The following is a 23,732-nucleotide window of genomic DNA, read 5'->3' on the forward strand; positions in this document are numbered from 1 at the left end:
ATTGGGCGCAAGGCGGGAATACACCCTGGAGGGGGAGTACTTTTGAATACAAATGAAATTTTTAACGGCATTAAAAGCTTCAGACATCAGATTCATATAATCAGGACTAGATAAAAATCTATTTCAGTATACTTCTGAAGAACAGTGCATTTCCAATCAGAACACTCTGAATGATTTTGTTTACATCCTTTACACCTGAATCACGCATACATTTTAAATTACTGGTGGAATTCCCTTTTCACGTCTCCCAAATGCTAGTTTATTCCCGATGCTCAATAAGGACATCTGGTGGTAGTGTAAAAAATATACTTGAAATGATATATAACAATGCGTTTTTCACATTATTTACAAAAAATAAAAATATAACACCACCACACGGCTTGATTTCAAACAAATTACTTCATTTGAGAAAACAACATGTAATTAACTGTGTAAATTGGACTCATCTCAGAGGAATTTTGTTGTGTTTTGAAAGCTGGAACAATAGTTTTGTAGGGAAAAATGTTGTCACCAGTCAAAGTGCCATATAGTGAAGAATGTAGTGTTAAAATCATCTCTGTACCAAGTTTGTATGATTTTTAAAATATGAGGGCAAAGAGAGAATGTGTGTGTGTGTATTTTTGGCCTGTACTGACTGTTGTTGAAGAGTTACACTGAAGTTTGTGAAAGTGTTTTTGGGTGTGCATGTGTAAGAGAGTGTGTGCATGTGAATGTATGTTTATAGTGCTGTGACTCCATGGGAGTGGCACTACTAGTACAGTAAAAATGTGTGTGTACGTGTGTTTTCTATGTATTTTGATGCTGAGTGGGGTTGTGTAAGCCGAGCAGTCTCTCTGCATGCTCAAGACACTCAGCTATCCTCCTCTTCACTGTGTCCCTCTGCTGAGCATTCACCTCTCCTACAGAAGGAGAGAAAATGTATTACTGTTCATGCCCTTGTAACAACAAAGCCAAATATGTGAACAATGTTCCAATTCACTTCATACATTCCATCTCAGGTTATGCCTTTTGAAGAACACTAAGGTATTCTGCCTTCTTTTCACTGCCACTAACAGCATTAAAGTGTGTATAATGAATAGATATACAGTAATGGTATGTAAATATATGTAAAATGTCACTTTTGCTATGTTGATTAAATAATCCATAGCTGACATGGCAAAAATCTGATATTTGGCTAGAATTAACACATCCTTTTCATAATATTCATGTATCAAAGGCCTGTCAAAAACTGGACATTTCATTTGGCCTGCTATACATTTACCCTAACCCCTTTTCATCATCCAATAACAGTGCAGATTTTATTCCCCTTCATTTACTTAATTTCTAGGTAAAACATTTTATAGAAGTGATTTTTTTCTTAGAGATTTTTCTAATAAAACTTGCTTCTTTATTAATATGGGGATGGAAAACAGAGGTTAAAATTTCTACAATACAAGTTAATTTTACATACTATAAAAACACATTTACTTTGGATACTATTTTGCTTTCCAGTTGTGTTTATACAAATAAATTATGACTTAAAAACACCTGAAAACTAGTATAAAAATATTTCAGGCATAAGAAAATAAAATTCATAAAAACGTGTAATAACTAACTGTGAAGTAGCTTTCAGGGGCAATATTCAGCTCTGCTGTGGCAACACAGTTTAAATGGTCATTTGCTGCTATAAGGGACACAGGAGAATGCAAATGTTATGCAGTGTTAATTGTTTCTGATCATATCTGATGGTTACTTTAACGTGTTGTTCCCCATCCACATTCCATCATTTTGTATTATCCATTTTGGTCAGATAACCCAGGACATAGGTTAATGACAGGTGTAAACGAGGTCACTATGCAAAGGACATAAAGTCATCACCATCCAAATTTAGCATGTCAGCTGACTTAGAGAAAAAATAGTACTGGACAGCAGAAGGGACTATATTTCACAGAGGGCTAGTGGAACACTGATTTGTTCAGCTCCCTAAATAAAGTCAAACAATCATTACAAACAATGTTTGTTCTTTTTTATTGCTTCCTCTGTAATGGAATATTTCACAAATAAGACTTTTTTGATAATGGCCATGTTGTGTGAGGCTCATGCTCATCATTGACTCATGTGAGACCTTTCAGGGTTTGTCTACACTAACAAACATCCCACATAAGAACATAAATATTAAGCATCAAAGCATAAAGACAAAATTAGTGCAGAAAATCTGTACGGTCTAATAATCGTTTGAACCTGGATGTAGCTGTTGCTCAGTTTAGAGCCCTGTAAGCACAATCATGCTCACCCACAAGATGCCAAAGAAGATCCCATTCTACACTCTCTCCATATAGACCTTACTTTTCTCACCTTGCACACCCTTCATTAGGATGTCCACTGCTGATCTGTATTTCAATATTGCTGCACTGTACTCTCCTTCGTTCTCTCTCTCATGAGCTGCACTCAGCTCTTTGGTTGCCCAGGCCACATATCCATCATCTTCACCACATTTAGCACAATCGGAATTTGTCAGTTTCAAAGACAAGAGCTCAGAATGAGCAGGAGATTCACAAGATTCATCTGAAAGACAAGATGAAAAGAATGAGCCAACAACAAAAAGCAATTCTGCAATGAATGTGTTAAAGAGATGCACAGAGGAAAGCAAGTATGGTTAGTAAAGACCTTCTTTAGCACATGGATCAAAGATGGCTAGGTCCTTCACTGAGAGTGGGGGCAGAGTGCTGTCCACTGGGTCCTCAGATGCACAGTCAAACAGCAAATCAAACTCCTCAGATTGATCACCTTGAGAATCCGAGGGCTCCGGGCAGGCAACTTCTATAGACACAAGATAAAGAGACAGAATTCAAATGAGCCAATTAGCATTATAGGTCATTTCCATGACTGACTAGGAAAAAAAAACATGACGATTTTGCCAAAAGAAAGTGTTGAACTACTCTCTCACCTATTCAAGACATTGCTTGCATATTGATACTTTCCAAAAAGAAAAAAAGAAAAAAGAAAATAACAGAAGCCATGCATTTTAGTGGAGGTTAGTCTAAAGATACATTGTAGTATATAACAGCTAATGTATTAAGATGTTGTATAGAAATTAAAACAGAAAAAAACTGAGATTGATAGTTTCTATGAAGAGCAATGATATTTTAACAAAATATTTCTGTAATCACTACAAAATGCAATATTAAGACTCCCTATATGGGTCAGTTAAGTAGCTTATTTCTCTTTTTTAAGTTATATTAAAATTGAAAAATTCTCATTAAGTTATTACAAAATAAATGTCTTTAAATGGCATATGACTAAGTCCTTTACTATGTGCTACCACCTATTTAAAGTAAAGGTCAGTTGGGTTGTTTGAATGCAAATTCTAAGTGCATGTTGACATTTTTAAACTCATAAAAAAACTGGATAAACTAGAAATGAAAATGCACCCGTGGCATCTTTGCTGATATTCTCTCCTACTCCCTTCTCTCTATGTGTCTCTTCTACTGGGCTGCTCTCCATGTCACTGAGAGCCTCCACTGCCACCTCCGTCTCGCCCAATTCTTTTTCTCCCAGGCTGGATTCCAGTTCCTGAGCTTGGAGAGGAGCTTCCCTCCCTGTTTCCTCTTCTGCAACCAGCCCAGTGCCCCCCTCTGGTAAGGGGATGAGAGGGGGAGGCAAGGGATTAGAGGACGAGACAGGGGAAGGATCTAATGGTCTCCTCACCTCTCCTCCCTGAGTGAGTGTGAAAAGAAAAAAACAAGATTAGTGGAAAGTGATAGGTTTTACTAATGTGCTTTGTTGCTGTGCAATATACAACAGTGTTAGATCCACTAAATATTTTACCAAAATTATATTTTATTCATTCATTCAGTCACTCATAGTCTGTAACCACATATCCAGTTCAGGGTCATGGGAGCAAGGTAGGAACACATCCTAGATGGGGTGCTGGTCCATCACAGGGCAACACTCACTCACACCTATGGACAACTTGGCATGGCCAATCAACCTACCACTTGTACCTTTGGAGTGTGCAAGTAAACCTGAGCACCCAGGGGAAACTCAGAAAGACATGGGGAGAACCCCTCACAGACAGTCACCTGAGGTGGGGTTTGAACCCACAAACCCTGGACCCTAGAGCTGTGTAATACACTTTTATTTATACAGCTTTATATTACAATTAATTGGTCTGCCACAAGTATTTTCTGAACATTTTATGACACAGTATGTTTAAAATTGTTTAAGTCTTATATTGAATGTATATCATTCAATTGCTATTAGCTTACTGGTCTTTGCTTCACACTGCACAAATACAAGAACTGCTGTGGTGTTCAAATAAAAAACGAAATAAACAAATGTTTGTTGTCTTTGGTTATGGTATATACCAGTTATTGTAACTTATTAATTGTATTCTATCTATCAGTTAAGCTTCAGATTAAAGGCTCTCAAAACACAACTACAATGTTTTATCTTGTAATACTCAAAGGCATATCACCATGTTGTAGAAAATCCAAAGTTTGGGTTTACAACTCTGATGGTTTATTTAATTTTACAACGTGTAAATGAATAATTATAAATAAATATATATGACAGCCATATCTTTCACAGGCATGACAAGTTTTTCAAATGCCCATGCGCAAGCATTAGCAGACCAGAGACAACATAACTATATAAATGTACTAATAAACAAGGAAAATAAAAATGCTGAAAAGCTTAGATGATGAAAACTGCTGACTCATAGTGAATATGAGAATAGTCACAATCAGTGTGTGAAGGTGTGAGTCTATGTACACATGGAATTCTGACCCTGAAAAACTCTTTGAGCTGGGGGCTGTTGTACAGTGCTGGAATGTTTGTAGTAAAGCACAGCATGGCTTCTGCTGCCTTTCTTCTCTCCTCAATCACTGCTCCATCAAACCGACCTGAGGGGGGGGGGAGAGAGAGAGAGAGAGAGAGAGAGAGAGAGAGAGAGAGAGAGAGAGAGAGAGAGAGAGAGAGAGAGAGAGAGAGAGAGAATAAAAGAATAACAAGAGTGAAAAAAAAACACATAAAATGGGGGTGGGGTGGATTTTTCCTCCACCCATAGACAAAGAAGAGATGATGTAATAAAATAGCATTTGCAAGATTTTTTGAATGATGTCAAGGTTTTGGTATATTAGTGATGATATTGTTTACAGCTACTACAATGCCCCCCAGCAGCAGTGTAGTTTGGTCTTACCAAACAGCTGTGCCCGGGGGAAAGGGGGAAACTCTTCTTGTCTTCTAAACAGGTTCCTATGTGTGTAAGCCAACTCTCCATGCAGCTTCTTCAGTTCGGTATATCTTCTCCATACCACTATCTGATAATCAAATCATTGCAACACTTGCTGTGTTACTGTGAACTGTGCAGTCAACAAATTACTGAGACTAATTAAAGTAATACTGCTTGGTAAAAGGCTGGTATTTTGCATATTGTCACTGTCAAATAAAAAACATGAATGTCCGAAGTAGTAACTATACAGGAGAATACATTCAATGGAATTCAGTGTTAAAAGATTTTAGAGCATTTCTATTGGTCCATTCATCAAAAGATTTCACAAAAATGGCACAAAACACATACATTTTTTGGATCTTTTTAAAGGCTACAAACAAAGAAACACTATGTATTTGTTCAACGGATTCAATGTTATTAAGTTGGTAACATGTTTTTAAGTAATTTATCCTCCTTGAATTTTCATCAAGCATGTTTATTGGCACATTGACATTCATTCATTCATTATCTGTAAGCGCTTATTCAGTTCAGGGTCATGGCGGGTCCAGAGCCTACCTGGAATCATTGGGCAAGGTGGGAATACACCCTAGAGGAGGCGCCAGTCCTTGACAGGCAACACACACACTCACAGACATTTTTGAGTTACCAATCCACCAACCAACGTGTGTTTTTGGACTGTGGGAGGAACCAGAGCACCCAGAGGAAACTCATGTGGACACGGGGAGAACAAACCAAACTCCTCACAGACAGTCACCCTGAGCTGGAATCGAACCCACAATCTCCATGTCCCTGGAGCTGTGTGACTACGACACTACCTACTGCGCCACCGTGCCACCCCACATTGACATTGATAATTATTGTATACTGAAATTTGGTTATCAAATATTTAAACAATGTTTTGTCAATACTAGATATAGCACATTACCATTGGCTTTTTCTTACATCATTAACAATGGTCAAACTTTGAGCATCAATTTTAATGGTACCACTTCCATTGAAATAAGCTTAAACTATTATACTCAAAATACTTAAGCACGCCACACACCATGATATATAAACATACAGATAATATAACCGCTAACAGGATTGAATTCATTTTTGTTCTTTGATACTTTTTGCAGCCTTTTACGGAGGACATTGTGCAGCATGAGATTCTCTGATAATACCAGGATTTCTGTAGATGGTGCCATACAAATATAATTAAGTTGCACTATAAATAATCAGTCAGTTGCTAAATAACCAGACAGGATCAAAACCCACCTCTTTCACATCTTCTGGTCTCTTCTTTGACACAAACTGTGAAGAGAGAGGAAAAGGAATCACAACTCATATATTACTGAAGAAATAAACATTTGGAAAATGATCATTATAATAAAATGTGATATGTCAGTGTTTGGGGACAAAGTCTAGCGTTGAAGCAGCTCATAACAATGCCAATCTAATGCCAGCTTAAAGCTCTGTGATGAAAGATGTGTGGTTTAAAAATCCAGCCAATGAACTCAAAGCCAGATTTGGTCACGGGGGTCTCCTCTCATGCCCTGGGTCACGAGATTTATTGAGTCACGCAATGAACAATAGCCCCATAGTAATATTAAATACAGACAAAACAACTAGCAGAAGAACACATATTTCTTTACAATATGTCACTGTTTACATATATATTACAGTTAAACGCATGCCAGAGAAATCTACTAAAACACCGCGTGTCCGACCATAGAAATTGTCACAGTCACTTGAAAAGAATCAGTTCTCTCACAATCTGTTTACTGAACTGTTAATGAACAGTAAACTGTGAACAGTTATCTCTGTTGTTTACCAACCCTTGCCATCACTTTATACTCTGTGTATCCTTTCTCGTGTGTTCTTGGGTCTGTAACGGCGAAGAAACGGTAGTACTCTTCTTTCTTTGTCTTTCTCGCCATTGTCAAATATCTAGATTCATAAATTAATTCTACAAGAAACACAGTCTCATTTTGTCCCTCCGTCTCAACTATCCAGTTCTGTCAGGATTTTCTCAGACAGATTTCCTGCTTAGTGACGTATTCCAATGGCGTCACCGATAGGCGGGAAAACATACAAAAACCGAACGAAAAAATGATGTGCAAATAGTTATAGATTATATTTAATGAAAAAAAAATACGAATACAACAGGAAATGTTGAAACACATAGCTTCTACTGTTCTTTTATTTTATTATTATTATTGTTTTTTTTTTAAATATATGACCATTTTGAATTTTATCCCAACAACACATATTTAAAAATTTGGGACCAGGGCAAGTCTGTGCTTTATCGCATTGTTTTTAACAACACTGAAAATAAATAAATAAATAAATAAATAAATAAATAAACAAGAGGGAACTGAGGACACTAATTTTATTTCTGATACATTTTTCCCCATCATTGCTTAATAATGTTTAAAAATTATTTTTTTAATGTTTTCATAACGTTCATAATGTTTTTATTGACTGATAGGCCTTGAATAGGCCTTAATGACGAGACTCTTCTATTGCCAACCCATGCTTTAATAACTGCAGAATGTGATTGGCATTGTCTTGCTGAAATAATAATAATTGATAATCAATAATTCCTCCCAAACCTGTACATATCACAAAGCATTAAACCTCCAGATGGTCCCTCTCCAAGACACAGCAGTGTTTGGGGATGTTACGTATCTCATCTTTGCTTGGTAGTGTTTGTTCACAGACAAAAATCTTGGGAAGTACACCATGCAATAATGCATGAATCATTTGTTTTTAATGCAGTGCCATCCAAATATACCATTCAATTTCTTACATACAGTAATTTCTTCAGATTATCAAAATCTTTTAATGATGTACTATATCTATAATATAAGGATATTATATTCAACAGATTTACTATTATCCAAACACAGAGGGGTGAACTGTTACCTATTTTTACTCGTTTTCTTCTTTGTTTTGATTTTAACAATGTTAAATATTTTGAAGTGTATTGTTGGTATATATTTAAATATGGGCACACATTTTGCAGTGACATTTTTCAGCATGTTGTGTTTGTATTTTATCATTAACTATAGGGTTTAAATGATTTGCACAGCACTCCATTTTGTTCATATTTACATTTTTGTTTATCTCAGATGTCTTTCATTCTACATATAGTATTGATATTTTAATATGGTGTTTTATATCTATATAGACACTGAATTTTTATATTCATATTATTAAATATTATATTAAACCAAATATTGGTGAATTATGTGTTCTATAAGTACAATTTTATAATATACATTTAAATATTAATTAAAAATTTATTTTAATAAAAACAAATACTATTTCATTTTAATGAAACAATATTGGCATTTTTACATTCAACGATGTGTATCCTACAAATTGCAAGAAAATTATACAATATATTGTACAAAAAAAATATAAAAAACAAATAAATAAAATTATACAAAACAAAAATGTCCGCAACCCTGAAATGGATTAAGCGGCAAAGAAAATAATGATGATGATGAAAACAAAAATATTTTGTAACATTTCTTTATTTCCGTATTGTTTTTGTTATTTTAATACAGGAAATTTATGGTGAGATTACATATATTGGCATGTGTGTTTGCATGTATAAAGTTTATATTGTGTTTAAAAATAGGTTCCAGGATCTGCAAATCTTAGGAACTAAATCCCACGGTTTTTCTGTGTTTCACTGCGCACATCTGGGAGTGAACGCTTTTCGGTGACTTTTATTTTGTGATTAGCACAGAGTTGACGGAAATATGGAAGAGGTAGTGACAGACGTCGTCGCTCCTGAGGATTTAAAGGTAAACCGAGTTTACTCTGCGGTCCATATCTGTGTCTTGTTTTTGTTTTTTTGACAGAAAGTAGATTGAGGAAGGAGAAAGCATGTTTTTATTCTGAGACACTGGTAGAGAGAGAGAGAAAGAGAGAGAGAGAGAGAGCGAGAGAGAGAGGCTTCATCGCATTACATCATATCTTCACGGTGACGTCGTTGACTTATTTATTAGTTTATAGTTTTGGCCCCTGTGTAGCTAGGGCTACATGTAGACAAACATGTAAATATTATATGTTCTTTCTATCAATCACTACGTAATATTGTTACATTAAAATTACAGCTTCAATATCACTGGTGCCCCACTGGCCTGTAATAGGGATTTCAGTACATATATATATATATATATGGTTCTTAGGTAACTATGGAATGACTATGGGATGATGAAAAATCAGTGACAGAAGAATTTGACATTTGTGAGTTCAGTTGTAATCACAATTTCTTTGGTTCTTCAGTTTCTTTTAGTTCTTCAGCTTCTTTTTTATTTGACAGAGGTTTGAGAATAAATACAACACAGAGGTGGCAAAAGGACCTGTGTCCAAAGAAACCAAATTTGAATATGCATGGTGTTTGGTAAGGAGTAAACACAGTAATGACATCAGGAAAGGCATTCAGCTCATGGAGGGTAAGTTGGTTATTTAGACAACACCAAGACACATTCTGTTGTTACCACTGAAGTATTAACTCTTCACATTTTTGTCAAGCAAAGCATAAAGTTTTCAGTGGGTCTCATGTAGACATGTGACAATGTGCTGTATTTTTATTGTATGTTCATTTTACTTTTCCAGAGCTGTTGCAAAAAAGCACAAAAAATGACCAGAGAGACTTTCTCTTCTATTTAGCTGTTGCAAACTACAGACTCAAGGTGAGGATAATAAGTTAATATTTATTTTGCCCTGTGAAAATGTGTGTCTGAGGCAAATTCATGATGCTGTGACACCTTAAGTGGGCATCAGTGACTAGTGTTCATTAACATGACCTGTTTTCAGTGGTGTATTAATGTTGCATTGATCTATCCAACTTGGGAAAAATACTGCCCCCCACCTTCAACTGGAATTTATTGCTTGGAAAGCTGGGACAGTCTTCAAAATTCCAAGTTCAGCTTATGACATTAATAAGTGTGGCTGGTCACACAGTCATAGTGATAAAGTACCACTTCACTATATATAATTTACATTTACTTTGGATGAGCCTCCACATAAATACAGTAGTTGGTTAACCTTGGCTTTACAGTTTACAATTATGATAAGGTCCATACACCATGGACATTAGTTACTCATATTACTTTGTAGCTTCAATTGAACATTGATCCAAAATAACAAATCCTCAGATGACCAGTTTCCTACTTTTAACTTAGGGTTAATTCATCATTAATATTGCAAGCTTGAAAGCAAATTATCTTTTGAGCCTGTTTGATACATTCATACATTTTTTCATGCATTTTATGCATTTCAAAAAGACTGCACAAATGAAATGGCAAACATTTCAAGAATGCTGCATGGATTCTCTGTATGCTGCTCATTGGGAAGTGAAGCACTGCTCATTGGTTCTTGCTGAGCTGCCCATTTGGTCACACTCTGCTGCCCGTTTAATTGCACAGGTGTGTGCTGCATGGTTCTGCTGTGTTAGTCACTATGGAACGATGGTTTTACCAATTGTGCTGTCTTATTGAAATGGATTACCATAGTGTACTGTCTTGATGTTTCATAACCATCAGTAAAATCTGAATGTTTATTAATTTTCTCTCTCTCTTTCTCTCTCATGCTCTCTCTCTTTTGTTCACTCCTTTCTTAGGAATATGAAAGAGCTCTAAAATACATTCGCATTCTGCTCAGAAACGAACCAGGAAATAAGCAGGCAATTGAAATGGAGAAGCTTATCAACAAGGCCCTACAGAAAGGTGCCGTCTATTTGTCTGGACTGACTATTAGTTTTATAACAGCTGAATGAATAAATAAATAAATATATAATGTTTTATGACGGCCAATATCATATTAATGCAAAATAGTATTTAATGAATTAATGGTATGTTATGGAATGGAATTAATAGTAGAAGACTTTGCACAAGTTATGAATATGCAGTAACAATACAAGTTTAACAGTAAGTTTAACTGGAAGCACTGCTGATATCTGTTTGAAGAAAGAGACATATTAGTTTTTATGATTGTCAGCAGGCATAAACATAGTTATTCACATCACAATTGCATTTCTAAGATTTATGTTAGCGAAGTACTGGTTGTATAGTGTGTATGCTGTACTGAACATGCTACAGTGAAAAATTTTGATCATTTTCTTTCCCTCTTGTTTTTTCAGATGGACTCGTTGGTATGGCAATTGTTGGGGGCATTGGTTTGGGTGTGGCAGGAATAGCAGGACTGATTGGGATGGCAGTATCCAAATCTGCAAAATCCCAATGATTGTTCCAACACCCCTTTAAAAGAAAAAGAAATAGAAGGAAATCCTTACCAACAGCAGAGACTGGTTTACCATAAGTTAATCACATGGTGTCACTGGTGATATAAGGGAGTGACTGAACTCAGTACTATGTTATAAATCTTATGCTATGAATTGTTATCTTTTTTCTTTTAACTTGACCTTACTTGACCTTCTAAAAATGAAGCCTCATAATTACTCATTTTGCACAAACGTATTAATATGAGTGAAATGTATACATGATTTATATATTTTCCTTTACACATTTTGAAACTAATTTTGGTTTTGGCAAGTCTAGTTATGCAGTCATTACAGAGTAACACCTTTAATATATATGATTGAGTTTCTACATTTTACATTAAATGCAGTCTGTACAATAGAGAAATCTGTTTCCATGCTGTTATTTCTCTTTTTTTACAAGTCGGGTGATCTGGATTTGTACTTGATTATGCTTGCAGTGGAGCTTATAGCTAAACCCAAACTGCTTATTTACACTCGCTATTTTCAGAGCGTTTTTGTTTTCTGTGTTAGAGAATGTATCTCGTTTGGACAAGTAGTCATTTCAAAATAACAACTAAGAGCTTTTTTCAGGTTTATATACAGATATTTTGTTTTTTATATCAGATTTCCACTTAGATATTTCTATCTTGGCTGCTTTAACTGCTTAATTTAAATCAAATCCTTAGGGTAGCTTTGCAAATGTCCCTCAATGTTATTTAAACCCATTCTGGATGACAGGACTTTTGTAAGTCATTTAGGTTTTTTGGCCTCCTTGTTGGAAACAGTTTTTAAGTTAGCCCAAACTTTTGTTGTGTTATTTTCTCTTGTGCTTTTATGAGTGGATTGGAAGCAGCAGTGCTGCTGAAGCTTTTAAACCCTGTGTCACTGTATTAGAAACACTTACTTTTGATGATCCACCTTGTAGATGTAAAATCAGAGACAGAAGCTCAACTGTTGCTGCACAGTTTTTGTTAGTCATCATTTAGTTCTTCATAAGTGGTCATGAGACGCTGCTCACAGTACACTTTTGGCTGTATACTTTTGATATATGAAATGTTTTCTAGCATTGACGCTGGGGTGTTTAAAAATCCAGAATCCTAGTAATGTCTGATTTACATGAACCAGTGAAAAGCTAACACATCATCTTCTTGTCGGTGTCACTGGATTGCTCAGAATGATAAACCACACATATAATGTTTCCCATTTGGTGCTCCTGATCATTACAGAACAGGGTGAAATGGGGCTAACATAGAGAGAAAAAATGGAATGCAGGCTGTAATTGTAGAACCTCAAAGTGCACCAATATGTAATAGACTGAGCTGTTAAAATGGACAGTAAAGGCAGAAACAAGTAGATAATTTCAATGCTGATGGATGTACACAATGAAAATGGGAAGTTTCTGGTTCATTTAGCAGCTGCTCTTATACAGCGCTGCAAATGTGCTTCAGTCGTTAATCAGAAAATATCCTTATCTAGTTTGTATAGGCTAGAATCCAAAAGATACATCAACATTAGACAATGCCAAACACAAAAGTAGGTATGGCTATCTATATCAATCTGATTGTTTGAAGACGGCAAATGATTCTGCCAGTCAGACACTTAGGGGAATTTTGTTGAACCACTTAGGTGCCAGGACAGAAAAGGTCTGGGTGCTTGTCATCCATGTATAATGAAGGATGGTGTGTCAAGCTGAACTATACTTGAAGCTTGAAGGGCTCTTGGTACAGATTAAGTTTTGACCAAAATCATCAGTAGTCAGAAGATGGAGAATAACGGCTGTATCATACACACAACACTGAAGAGAACCCAAGACAGGACATTTCTTCACCACAAGATCAAACGTAGTGAGAAAAGAAGAGGGCCAAGCACCGGGCCTTGTGGGATGCCAGTGTGTCTCCATGGAGAAGATGTGGGACCCCTGCCAGGTTGGCTGGTAAGAGCGCTCCTCTATGTACAATGCAAACCACTACCATTCAGATCCTGTGATTCCAAGACAGGTGAGGATGGGTAGGAGGATAAAGTTGGCAACTGTATCAAACGCTGCCGAGAGGTCATGGAGAATCAGGACTGGCTCTGGACACTGGCTCTGGGGACATTTACACACAATGACAACACCAACATAATAAATAATAATAATAATCTTTACTTGTATAGTAGCCTTCATACATAAATGCAGCTCAAGTTCCTCTACAGAATTTCTATATGATAAAAATGATGAAATACTAAAGGCTAAACAGTATATGTATAGCAATATAAAGAGTATAACACTGTATGCATCTGAAAATAACATATTCATCAAGTCTGGATTTGATTGTTAGTTAGCAAAGGAAATGCTGCAGCTAAGGTGACATCCTTCCATGGGGAGGAAAATTTGGCCGGACGTATAGTCTGGCTCCAGCCTCTGTATAAGCAGTCAGCTACAATTTACTTTTCCATCAGGAATTTCTGATTATGGCACAGTAGGCATGGAGCACTCTAGCTACCGCCCATCTCTGTGGATATCATTTCCACTCCTCCTGCCTCCAGTCTGCCTCTATAGATATCATTGCAGGTCCACCTGCCTCTGTGAACATCCTCTAGTGCCAACCCCCAGAGCAACGCTTCAAATGCTTGCAGAGTGTTTGTCTTGTCTGTGCCAGCCCCTTATGAACCTGCTTCTCCTGTGTAGGCTTGCCATGCAGCTGATTCTACTGTGATTACTCTCCTAGCAGTTGCTTACCTGTGCTGCCACCATGTGCAGTTGCTTCTACTGTGTCAGCTCCCTGTGCAGCTAATCCTCCTATGTTTATTCTCCATGCAGCTACTCTTCCTGTCTGTTTTGGTTCCTTTGGCCATCCTGTTCTCTCTATTCCTGCATCCCCAACCACTTCTCATCACTTTCTGCTGAGCTTTTTTGTTCACATGTGTTTTCAGTCCATATGATTAGTTGTTTTTGTTTTTGTTCCTTGCCCCTCCCTTCTAATATTCTAGACCTGAGGGTAGTCAGTTACCAAGTTTGCCAGTTGTTCCAGAGGGGTCCTTTTCAATTCTGCACTGTATTAATTCTCTTTGTCTTGTCTTTAGCTTGATATTGGAGGCACGGTGGCTTAGTGGTTAGCACGTTCGCCTCTCAGCCCTGGGATCTTGGGTTCAAGTCCCATCTGGGTGGAGTGTCCATGTTCTCCCTGTGTCTGCGTGGGTTTCCTCCGGGGGCTCCGGTTTCCTCCCAAAAACAGTCCAAAAACATGGAGGGTAGGTGAATTGGCTTCTGTCTAATAACTGTCCTGGTGAATGAGTGTGTGAGTGAATGTGTGTGCGCCCAGATATGGATTGGCACTCTGTCCTGGGTGAAATCCTAGTGCCCGGTGCAGTCCTCCAGGTGGATGGTCGTTCCTGGTCGAGAGTACGCTGTGTGCGTTTGGCTGCCGCTTCTCACCAGTGTGTGGATTGAGTGTTCTAAGCAGTGTGGATTGTAAAGCATCCTTGGGTGTCTAGAAAGGTGCTATATAAGTGTAAAGATAAATTTAAAAAATATATTGTGAGTGTGTAGTATCACATATAGTTAGTTTTGTGAGTTATTTTTGAGATTTTATTCTTGTGAATTTAATCTTTGTTTCTTCCCCTTTGTTGTTTCTAGTTCCTTGCATTTTCTTTTGTAGTATTAGCCTTTTATGGTTTCCCTTTGTTCTGGTTTTATTCACTATGCCATGTTTTCTGTTTTGTTTGCTTCTCAAAGATTAAACTTCTTTTTTCTACTGTGGATTTAGAAACATGTTTATATATATATATATATATATATATATATATATATATATATATATATATATATATATATATATATATATATATATATATATATTTTTTTTTTTTTTTTTTTAATAAATTTAGGACATATTCATGAAATTAGATCTAATTTATTATTTATAACAGTATTGTTATTGGTTTCAATTCTAGAAGATCTGGATCAATATCAATATCCTGCCTTCTCTATTCTTATAAAACACCAACTCATAGTTAAATTATAACTATTTTGTTTTACTTTCAGGCCATAAAATCTTCTTAAAAAAAAAGAAAAACCTCCTATAATTTGGGTCAGCTCTACCTGGTCATTGAGAGAAACCAATGGCTTTGTAAGCTATAGACCTAACTTCAACCCATGTTCAATTGTCCATCCAGTGATGTGGGCAACTGGAAAGTATCATTGACATATCCATCAAAAGATCTAAGCTGATTTTTGTATGTAGCGTGTTTTTATAACACATGAGATTATGGTTGTCATTAGTAAAGTTGCTTTATTGATGCAGGCTGTTGTTACTTATTAACTAAGGTAAAAGTGAATGATGACTAGGTGCCTGGTAGGCGAGCTTCTTTCACAAATTATCATACTATATAGACTAAGCTTAGTATTGACATGCCAAGATTATTTTTCAAAATAGTTTTAATTGACAGAAGTTAATAAATTGCCAAGCTTGGCCTATTAATATACTCTAATGTACTAATGTACTCTTTGAACATTAGTTACAAAGCGTGAGATTGACATACTAACAGTACATAGAGCATAATTTACTTATATTTATGTTTTTCCATTTACATCCTGTAGATTTCAACGAGTGAAAGTCAACATATGCTTTGCAGTTTTCTCATACATTATTAAATCTCAGCTCATGATTTTTAATTCATTTAACAATTACTTGAGTAAATAGCCTCATTAACATACAGGGCCATGTCCCTGACATTCAGCGTGCTAAGGGTTGTTGCAAGTCCATAGTGTGAAAACAATTATTGTCTTCAAACAGGACCATAAAAACCAGGCCCTTGTAAACATGCCAACCATAAACATTTTGCAACACAGTTCATGACTAAGTTCCTTAAACATAGTGGCTTAGTGTTGTTATACCTATGGACAAAAAAGGTGAAAAATCTCTTTAGTTAGATTTTCATGGTTTGCTTAGAAGTTCAGAGGAGATTGCTCACTTCACGTAGGTTTGATCTGGAGATGATTAATTAGTTTCTGCATGTCCTCGGGTTTCTATTTACAAGCCCAACATTATTGATGAGGGATCATGTAAGTAGAATATGTGTATTTTTCCATGTTTCTCACATAAATAATGTACAAGAAATCCGTTGGGTTACTATCAAGTTAAATCCAGATGGCACATTTTTAAATAAGGGGAAAACATAACGCCCTTCTGAGCAATGCTGAAGATTAATTTCTGATACAGGATTAGCAGTAAAAAATGAGTAGAAGTTTGTTCTTTGTAAAGGATGTAATCTTTTTCATTTTTCACTTTACCCAGATTGGGCATTGTATATGAGAGCATGTGCCAAAATGCAATTTTTTCCAACTGGTATTCACAGGAACAGTAAAACCAGTGATGTAATATACTTAAATAATTATGCCTTTGTTTTGATTGTAATATTAGCTCATTTACAAAATTTGCAAACACTTAAATAACTATTATAATAAACTATTATTAATAAAACTAATACAGTTACTATTTATTGTATGAATTAAACTTTTTGGGAATAGTAAACATGGCATACATTTATTTTATGTATTTCCAGTATGACAAACTCAGGAAAAAAATAGACAGTGTAGGACAGATGAAATACACTTTACTATGTTTATTTACATTACAGTTTACAGCACTGATTTAAACCGTTGGGAAAGATGGGGAAATGCCTTTGAGTTCCTATTCCCTTTAATAGGCAGACCAAGCAATAAAAACAACTTTTGGTGCATCACAGAGGTGTGAGTTTGCTCCCAAGGTCATGAGCTAATCATTGGACTTTGGTGACGCCTGCTCGGCCTCCTGATAAACACCTGCTCAGTTTCAGGGTGTGAAACATTCTCAGAGACCCAGCTTATACGAGATGGGACGGGCAAAGCTGAATCATAAATCATCGATCTGTTCATTTTAAACTCAACATTTCCTCTACTGACTCCCACAAGAGCATACTCTCTCCCTGTGGACAATTTATGAAAAACTAATCTCTGTGACTTGTCTGCTCTGAAATCCTGAGGGGACACAGAGAATAAGAGGAGTAGATAACTTAGAACTGAGGAATATATGTAATACTACATTCTATAGGCAGTAATGGATCCCATTGTAGAAGTGGTAGCTCTGCTGCTTGGATTTATTGGCTGGGTGATGGTTGGAGTGGCCATCCCAAATCGCTACTGGAAGACCTCCACTGTGGACGGCAATGTCATCACCACTTCAACTCTGTATGAGAACCTGTGGATGTCCTGTGCTACTGATTCCACTGGAGTTCACAACTGCCGAGAATTCCCTTCACTCCTTGCACTGTCCGGTAGGGCCATGGTCTAACCCTGACCAAGCAAACCCTCTGTTTCTTTTTTTCCCCTACATTAATTCATCAAATAATATACTGCCTACCTGTACTATTCCTTTAATATAGATCTGGTTATCTAGTTAATTTATATATATATATATATATATATATATATATATATATATATATATATATATATATAAACCCAGAAAGATGGATGCATATGGCTGGATATATGGGGTTTTCCCCTATTATTGCTGTACTATTGATTTGATATATACCTGGCTGTAGTAGATTGCTCATTAGTAATAAGGTGGTGGAACGCCTATCTAACATAACCTAACAAATGTGTTTAAATTTCCTTGCACTTATGAAATATAAATAAATAAGCACACCTTTAATTATTTTTCTGTTTTTGTGTATGTTCCCTATCAGTCCTGTATTTTAAGCATGTTAGTGCTATCCTCATTAGTATAATAGTATGAGTAGACCTCACTGGCTTAACACCACACAAAAAATATATTTAAAAAAATAAAAGATCTTTATCATTCTAATTGCTCTGATCCAGGTTATATCAGGCTACAGCTATGCTACTTAACAAGATCATAGATGCTATGCCCACTCTAGTTGCTTGTGCTTTTTTTTGACTACAGCCACAAGATTTCACATGGTAATACCTCAGTACACTAGGCCTCATCATGTCAAATTTCGGACAAATTTTTGTACAAAAATCCCCCCATACGAAATGCATTATGAAATGTTCAAATGACTACAGATGATTACATTTAAGGTGTGAGACTAATATAATTGCAATCTTTTAATGGTTTTAATGTTTATTATTATTATTATTATTATTATTATTATTATTATTATCCAGTTTTCTGTAATTAATACAGCCTGATGGACTTAATGTACAGTGCTATGGAGTGCATAGGATTTGTCATTTTTAATATTCATTCATTATCTGTAACCGCTTATCCAGTTCAGGGTCGCGGTGGGTCCAGAGCCTACCTGGAATCATTGGGCGCAAGGTGGGAATACACCCTGGAGGGGGCGCCAGTCCTTCACAAGGCAACACAGACATACACAGATCAGCCACAACATTTTGACAACCTCTTTCTACACTCACTTTGTAGATCTATAATTACAAATCTGTTACTCTTCATACTTTCTTAGCCCCTTTTCACCCTGTTCATCAATGGTCAGGACCCCCAGAGAACCACCAAAAAGCAGTTATGACTTGGGTGGTGGATCATCCTCAGCGCTGCATTTACACTGATGTGGTTGTGGTGTGTTAGTGTGTGTTGTGCTGTCGTTTTAAAAACCCTCAGTGTCACTGCTGGACTGAGAATAGTGCACCAACCAAAAACTTCCAGCCTACAGCATCCTGTGTCCACTTATGAAGGGCTAGAGGACGACCAACACAAACTGTGCAACAACAAATGAGCTACTGTCTTTGACTTTACATCTACAAGGTGGACCAGTGAGGTAGGAGTGTCTAACAGAGTGGACAGAGAGTGGACACAAGGTTTAAAAACTCCAGCATCACTGCCATGTCTGATCCACGCGGGCCCTTGCATGCACTGTATTATGTGGGTCCTGACCATTGAAGAAGAGGGTGAAACGGGGCAAACAATGTGTGCAGAGCAACAGATTAACTTTAGTTTGTAATTGTAGAGGAGCAAAGTGCTCCTGTCTGGTCAGTGGAGTGATTGGACTAGGAGTGTAAATACAAGTAGGTGGTCCTAATGTTATGGTTGATTGGTGTACACTCATTCGTATGTATTGAAAGAATCACACACGTTTCCACACACTAACACCCACAGTTACAGACACACACCCACAGGTGCGTGCACACACACAAACACACTGACAGTCTTTCTCACAAACACACAGACATATCTAGTCTTAATCTAATCTAGTTTTATTAGATATAATTTCTGCTAATTGATTGATTGATACTCTAACCCTAACCAAACATTTATTCTTAGTCTTCAGTAATTTTTTTCACTTGTAATTTTATGTTTATATTTAATTTATTTTATATATATCCAGCCAAGATTTAGCCTTGTGTCAATGGATGGTTCTGCAAGAACATTTCCTAAGAGTGGCATCTATAGTAGTGTACATTAAAGCATGCAACTTTCCTTTTCAGAAGCCTGCATACTGGAAGATTAAAGACCTCAAAGAAAGAGGCTTTAAAAGTATTTTATCAAATCACAGGAAGCTTAAGAAAATATTTGTGTTGTGTAGGATATCTCCAGGCTTCGAGGGCTCTTATGATCACCGCTGTGGTGATGGGGAGCATTGGGCTGGTGGCCACTCTCATAGGCATGCAGTGCTGTAAAGCAGGAGGAGAGAATTACGTATTGAAGAGCAAACTCACTGCATTAGGGGGCGTCTTCTTCTTTTTGCAAGGTAGAAACACATTGGTACAGTTCAACAGGATGAAAGGAAAGGATAAAAATGCACAATTTAATTATATATATATATATATATATATATTACCATTTTCTTTTAACAAAGTATTTCAAGTATGTCTTTGTAAAACAATGTTTTATGCAACCGTTGATTTTTTTTTCCTCACTGGTGCTGATACAAACCAGTGCAAAAAAAAAAATAAAAAAATAAAAAAAATAACAGATCAGCAATTATATTAATTTTCCAAAACCTACAGATTTTTAGAGTTTTATTATATTATATTATTCATTCATTCATTGTCTGTAACTGCTTGTCCAGTTCAGGTGTGCTGTAGGTCTACAAGGCAGGAACACACCCTGGAGGGGGCTATATTATATTATATTATATTATATTATATTATATTATATTATATGCAATATTAATAAAAGTAAATAGTGGTAATAGAGAATGTGCCCTATATGTACCCCTTTTCCATATATTTAACATTGCATTTTAGGTATTAGCCCAGGCTCACACTAATGCAAACCTTATTGTAAAATGCAGTTTTAGCCAAAATTCACTGTAAATGTAACCATTTTATTTGATAGATTTTGAGTGATAGTGATAGTAGAGTGATGTCAATTACAACCAATGAGAGATAACTCTGACTAGATGAAAATAGAAAAAATTTGAATTAAAAATTCTCTTCAGGATTTTATTCCAATTACTGTAATCGTCTCAAACCAGCCTCAATAGTGTTAGGGCTGTGGAAAATAAATTTTAGAAAATTATTTATTTTATTTTTTTTTTACTTTGTGGACGTTTGTGGAACGCTGTCTGTAACAATGCTTTTCACAATAAATGTTCTGAATTTTGTAGAAATTACGATAAGCTTTTGCTATTCATGTTTACGCAGGCAGATACTTTGTTTGGACCCTCTCTGCTAGTATGAAAGCTGGTTGGTTTTGATCTAAACTGTTTTTTTTTTTTTTTTAGGAAATTTAATTATTTTAACGTTTTTTTCTTCTTTCCTTTTTTTTTATTTCTTTCAAAAAAGGCTTATGTACGATGATATCTGTGTCATGGTATGCATTCAACATCACGCAGGAGTTCTTCAACCCACTCTTCCCAGGAACAAAGTGAGTTGGTTCTGTTCAAGTTTTTAGGGAATGCTGCCCCCTGGAGTTAAATGAGAGCTTGAGGCCGAAGGGTCACTGGTTCATTTCCCAAGACTAACAAGAAAATAATCATCCACGACTAAAGTGCGTTTGAGAAAGGCACCTAATCCCCAAACTGCTCCCTGATCACCGAGGTGTTTGGCAGCTCCCTGCTCTGGTTGTGTGTGTGTTCACTGCCCTAGTGTCTGAAGAATTGCTCACTAGTGTGTGATTGCTCACTTTTCAGATACACTACATTTAGGTTACCTATACTTTTTTATTTAAATAACTGTACATATAAAAGTACACTATGGCAGCACATTTTGACAAGGTAGCAAAGGAATTTCCCTAAGGGGAAGAGGAAGATGACTCTTACTCTTCTCTTCAAGGATGTATGGAGAGTGAGAGACAGAGAAAGACAGGTTGGGTTCAACCAGTAGGGATGTTATTGAGCTTAAGCTTACAATGACCCCTGAGCATTTAGAATTTATATTTATCTGCAGTAATGTGCTCTCTCTCTCTAGATGTCTTTTTCAAAAATGTTCCAAATTAGGTAGGAAATTGTCTTGTTTATGGGACATCTAAAAAATGAATGAATGCAAAAGTTGGTTTAGTAGCAACATATATTGGTGGACTGGAGAGTGAATGTTACCTTGACTCTGAGTAAGAGGTATAGAGCAGATGTGTGTTTTACTGTCATTGAACATAGCCTGGGGGCATAGTTTGAGTTCCTCTTGATCTATAAGAGAGAGAGCTGGCAGTTATGTTGTACGTATGTTTTGTAGTGTTGTTTTATTTATGCTTTGTATTGTTTTTTGTTGTTGTCATTCAGGTATGAGTTAGGAGAGGGACTCTACATTGGATGGTGCTCTGGGATACTTGCCATCTGTGGTGGAGTGTGCCTAATGTTTGCCTGCAAATCTAACACAGACGACAACAAATCGTGAGTCTCTCTTTCTCTCTCCATACACATGCATATGTATATGCCATATATTTTACACATGCATTTTTAATGTGTATATTCTTTTATTTAGTGCCTACCCCTATCAACCCTCCAGAGGAACTGTATATTCAGGAGCAGCATCCAGGAGAGAGGCTGCAAGCACATACGACAAGAATGCTTATGTCTGATCAAAGACCATATAACCAACCCATCCATTAAGGGTCAAATCAGTGTGTAAAAATTACACTGACTTTCTGTTAGCATATATGCTCCTGCATACACTATCATAAAAATATGTAAATATTTAGACTTTCACCAGAGTTGGAGGCTAAATCAGTTAGTTCTAGTGAAGCAGAGATTAATCAATTTTACACTGTAAATACTGGTCGCTCCCAAAAAAAAAAAAAAAAAAAAAAAATCAGTTCAGTTTAGAGGCTTATTTTATGTCAGATCTTTAAATGTGATGCACAGAAAAAGGCTTTGAATCATAACACATTGTTTTTTTACAGATATTTTTAATTATGTTGGACTTGTAATAATGCTTTTACAGAGATTTGGTAAGAATGACATTTATTCAAAATGTAGATATATAATTATTGCTGATTATATTTAGAACTTTTTCTCACGAATTAAGGTCAATTTTTTTTACCACTTTTGTGTGTGTTTATGGTGTTAGTCTGTTTTTTGGGCCACACAACTATAAATTAAAAACCTGAATGTATTTGTGTGCTGATTTGTTTTATTTAATTCAGTAGGACAAACAACAACAACAACAACAACAACAAAACAATACATTAAAACACTATTAATATATTGGATAGTTTCTTATTAGGGGCGGCACGGTGGCGCAGCAGGTAGTTGTGGGCCTGGAGGTTGTGGGTTCGATTCCCGCTCTGGGTGACTGTCTGTGAGGAGTTGGTGTGTTCTCCCCGTGTCCGCGTGGGTTTCCTCCGGGTGCTCCGGTTTCCTCCCACAGTACAAAAACACACGTTGGTAGGTGGATTGGCGACTCAAAGTGTGTGTGTGTGTGTAGGACTGGCGCCTCCTCCAGGGCGTATTCCCGCCTTGCGCCCAATGATTCCAGGTAGGTCTCTGGACCCACGGTGACCCTGAAGTGGCTAAGTGGTTACAGATAATGAATGAAAAAAGTTTCTTATTAGAATTACACTTTATTCACATCACAATATGAATAGACAATACCAGGAAAGTCCATATAAGTCCAATGAAGAGCTGCTTCAGAACATTTTGTGGGCATTAGTGAAATCCTATTTGGGGGCCCTCAGTCATATATGCAAGAACAGAAAATGCTTAAGTACATTTCAGAAAGTACATGGGTGCCCAATGTAGGATTTCAGTCATGGCCACAAACTGTTCTGAACCAGTTATTCTAGTAACATTTGATCAGTTAAATATGTACTTATAAGTTGGATTGACCGTGGACTTTCCTGGTATTTTCTATTCATATTTTGATGCGAATAACAT

The 23,732-nt window shown here is 36.4% G+C and overlaps 3 protein-coding genes across 3 annotated transcripts; 2 read left to right on the forward strand and 1 right to left on the reverse strand.

Annotated features, from left to right (window-relative positions):
- Positions 1-222: 222 nt before the first annotated feature.
- snx15 (sorting nexin 15) lies at positions 223-7,237 on the reverse strand. Its single transcript, XM_066681735.1, has 8 exons — positions 7,033-7,237; positions 6,473-6,508; positions 5,180-5,300; positions 4,768-4,883; positions 3,411-3,696; positions 2,647-2,799; positions 2,335-2,544; positions 223-899 (listed from the first exon to the last, which is right to left on the reverse strand). Exons 1-8 carry the CDS (start codon positions 7,132-7,134, stop codon positions 787-789), a joined length of 1,137 nt encoding a protein of 378 aa, XP_066537832.1. The 5' UTR covers positions 7,135-7,237; the 3' UTR covers positions 223-786.
- Positions 7,238-8,877: 1,640 nt separating this feature from the next.
- fis1 (fission, mitochondrial 1) lies at positions 8,878-11,837 on the forward strand. Its single transcript, XM_066681876.1, has 5 exons — positions 8,878-9,012; positions 9,534-9,666; positions 9,830-9,906; positions 10,836-10,941; positions 11,355-11,837. Exons 1-5 carry the CDS (start codon positions 8,968-8,970, stop codon positions 11,456-11,458), a joined length of 465 nt encoding a protein of 154 aa, XP_066537973.1. The 5' UTR covers positions 8,878-8,967; the 3' UTR covers positions 11,459-11,837.
- A 5,714-nt stretch (positions 11,838-17,551) lies between these two features.
- cldn15a (claudin 15a) lies at positions 17,552-22,528 on the forward strand. The gene is made up of 5 exons (XM_066681966.1): positions 17,552-17,768; positions 20,004-20,168; positions 21,208-21,289; positions 22,140-22,250; positions 22,342-22,528. Exons 1-5 carry the CDS (start codon positions 17,552-17,554, stop codon positions 22,436-22,438), a joined length of 672 nt encoding a protein of 223 aa, XP_066538063.1. The 3' UTR covers positions 22,439-22,528.
- The last annotated feature ends 1,204 nt before the right edge of the window (positions 22,529-23,732 follow it).

Source organism: Hoplias malabaricus, chromosome 9 (assembly GCF_029633855.1).
Source record: "Hoplias malabaricus isolate fHopMal1 chromosome 9, fHopMal1.hap1, whole genome shotgun sequence".
Lineage (NCBI taxonomy): Eukaryota > Metazoa > Chordata > Actinopteri > Characiformes > Erythrinidae > Hoplias > Hoplias malabaricus.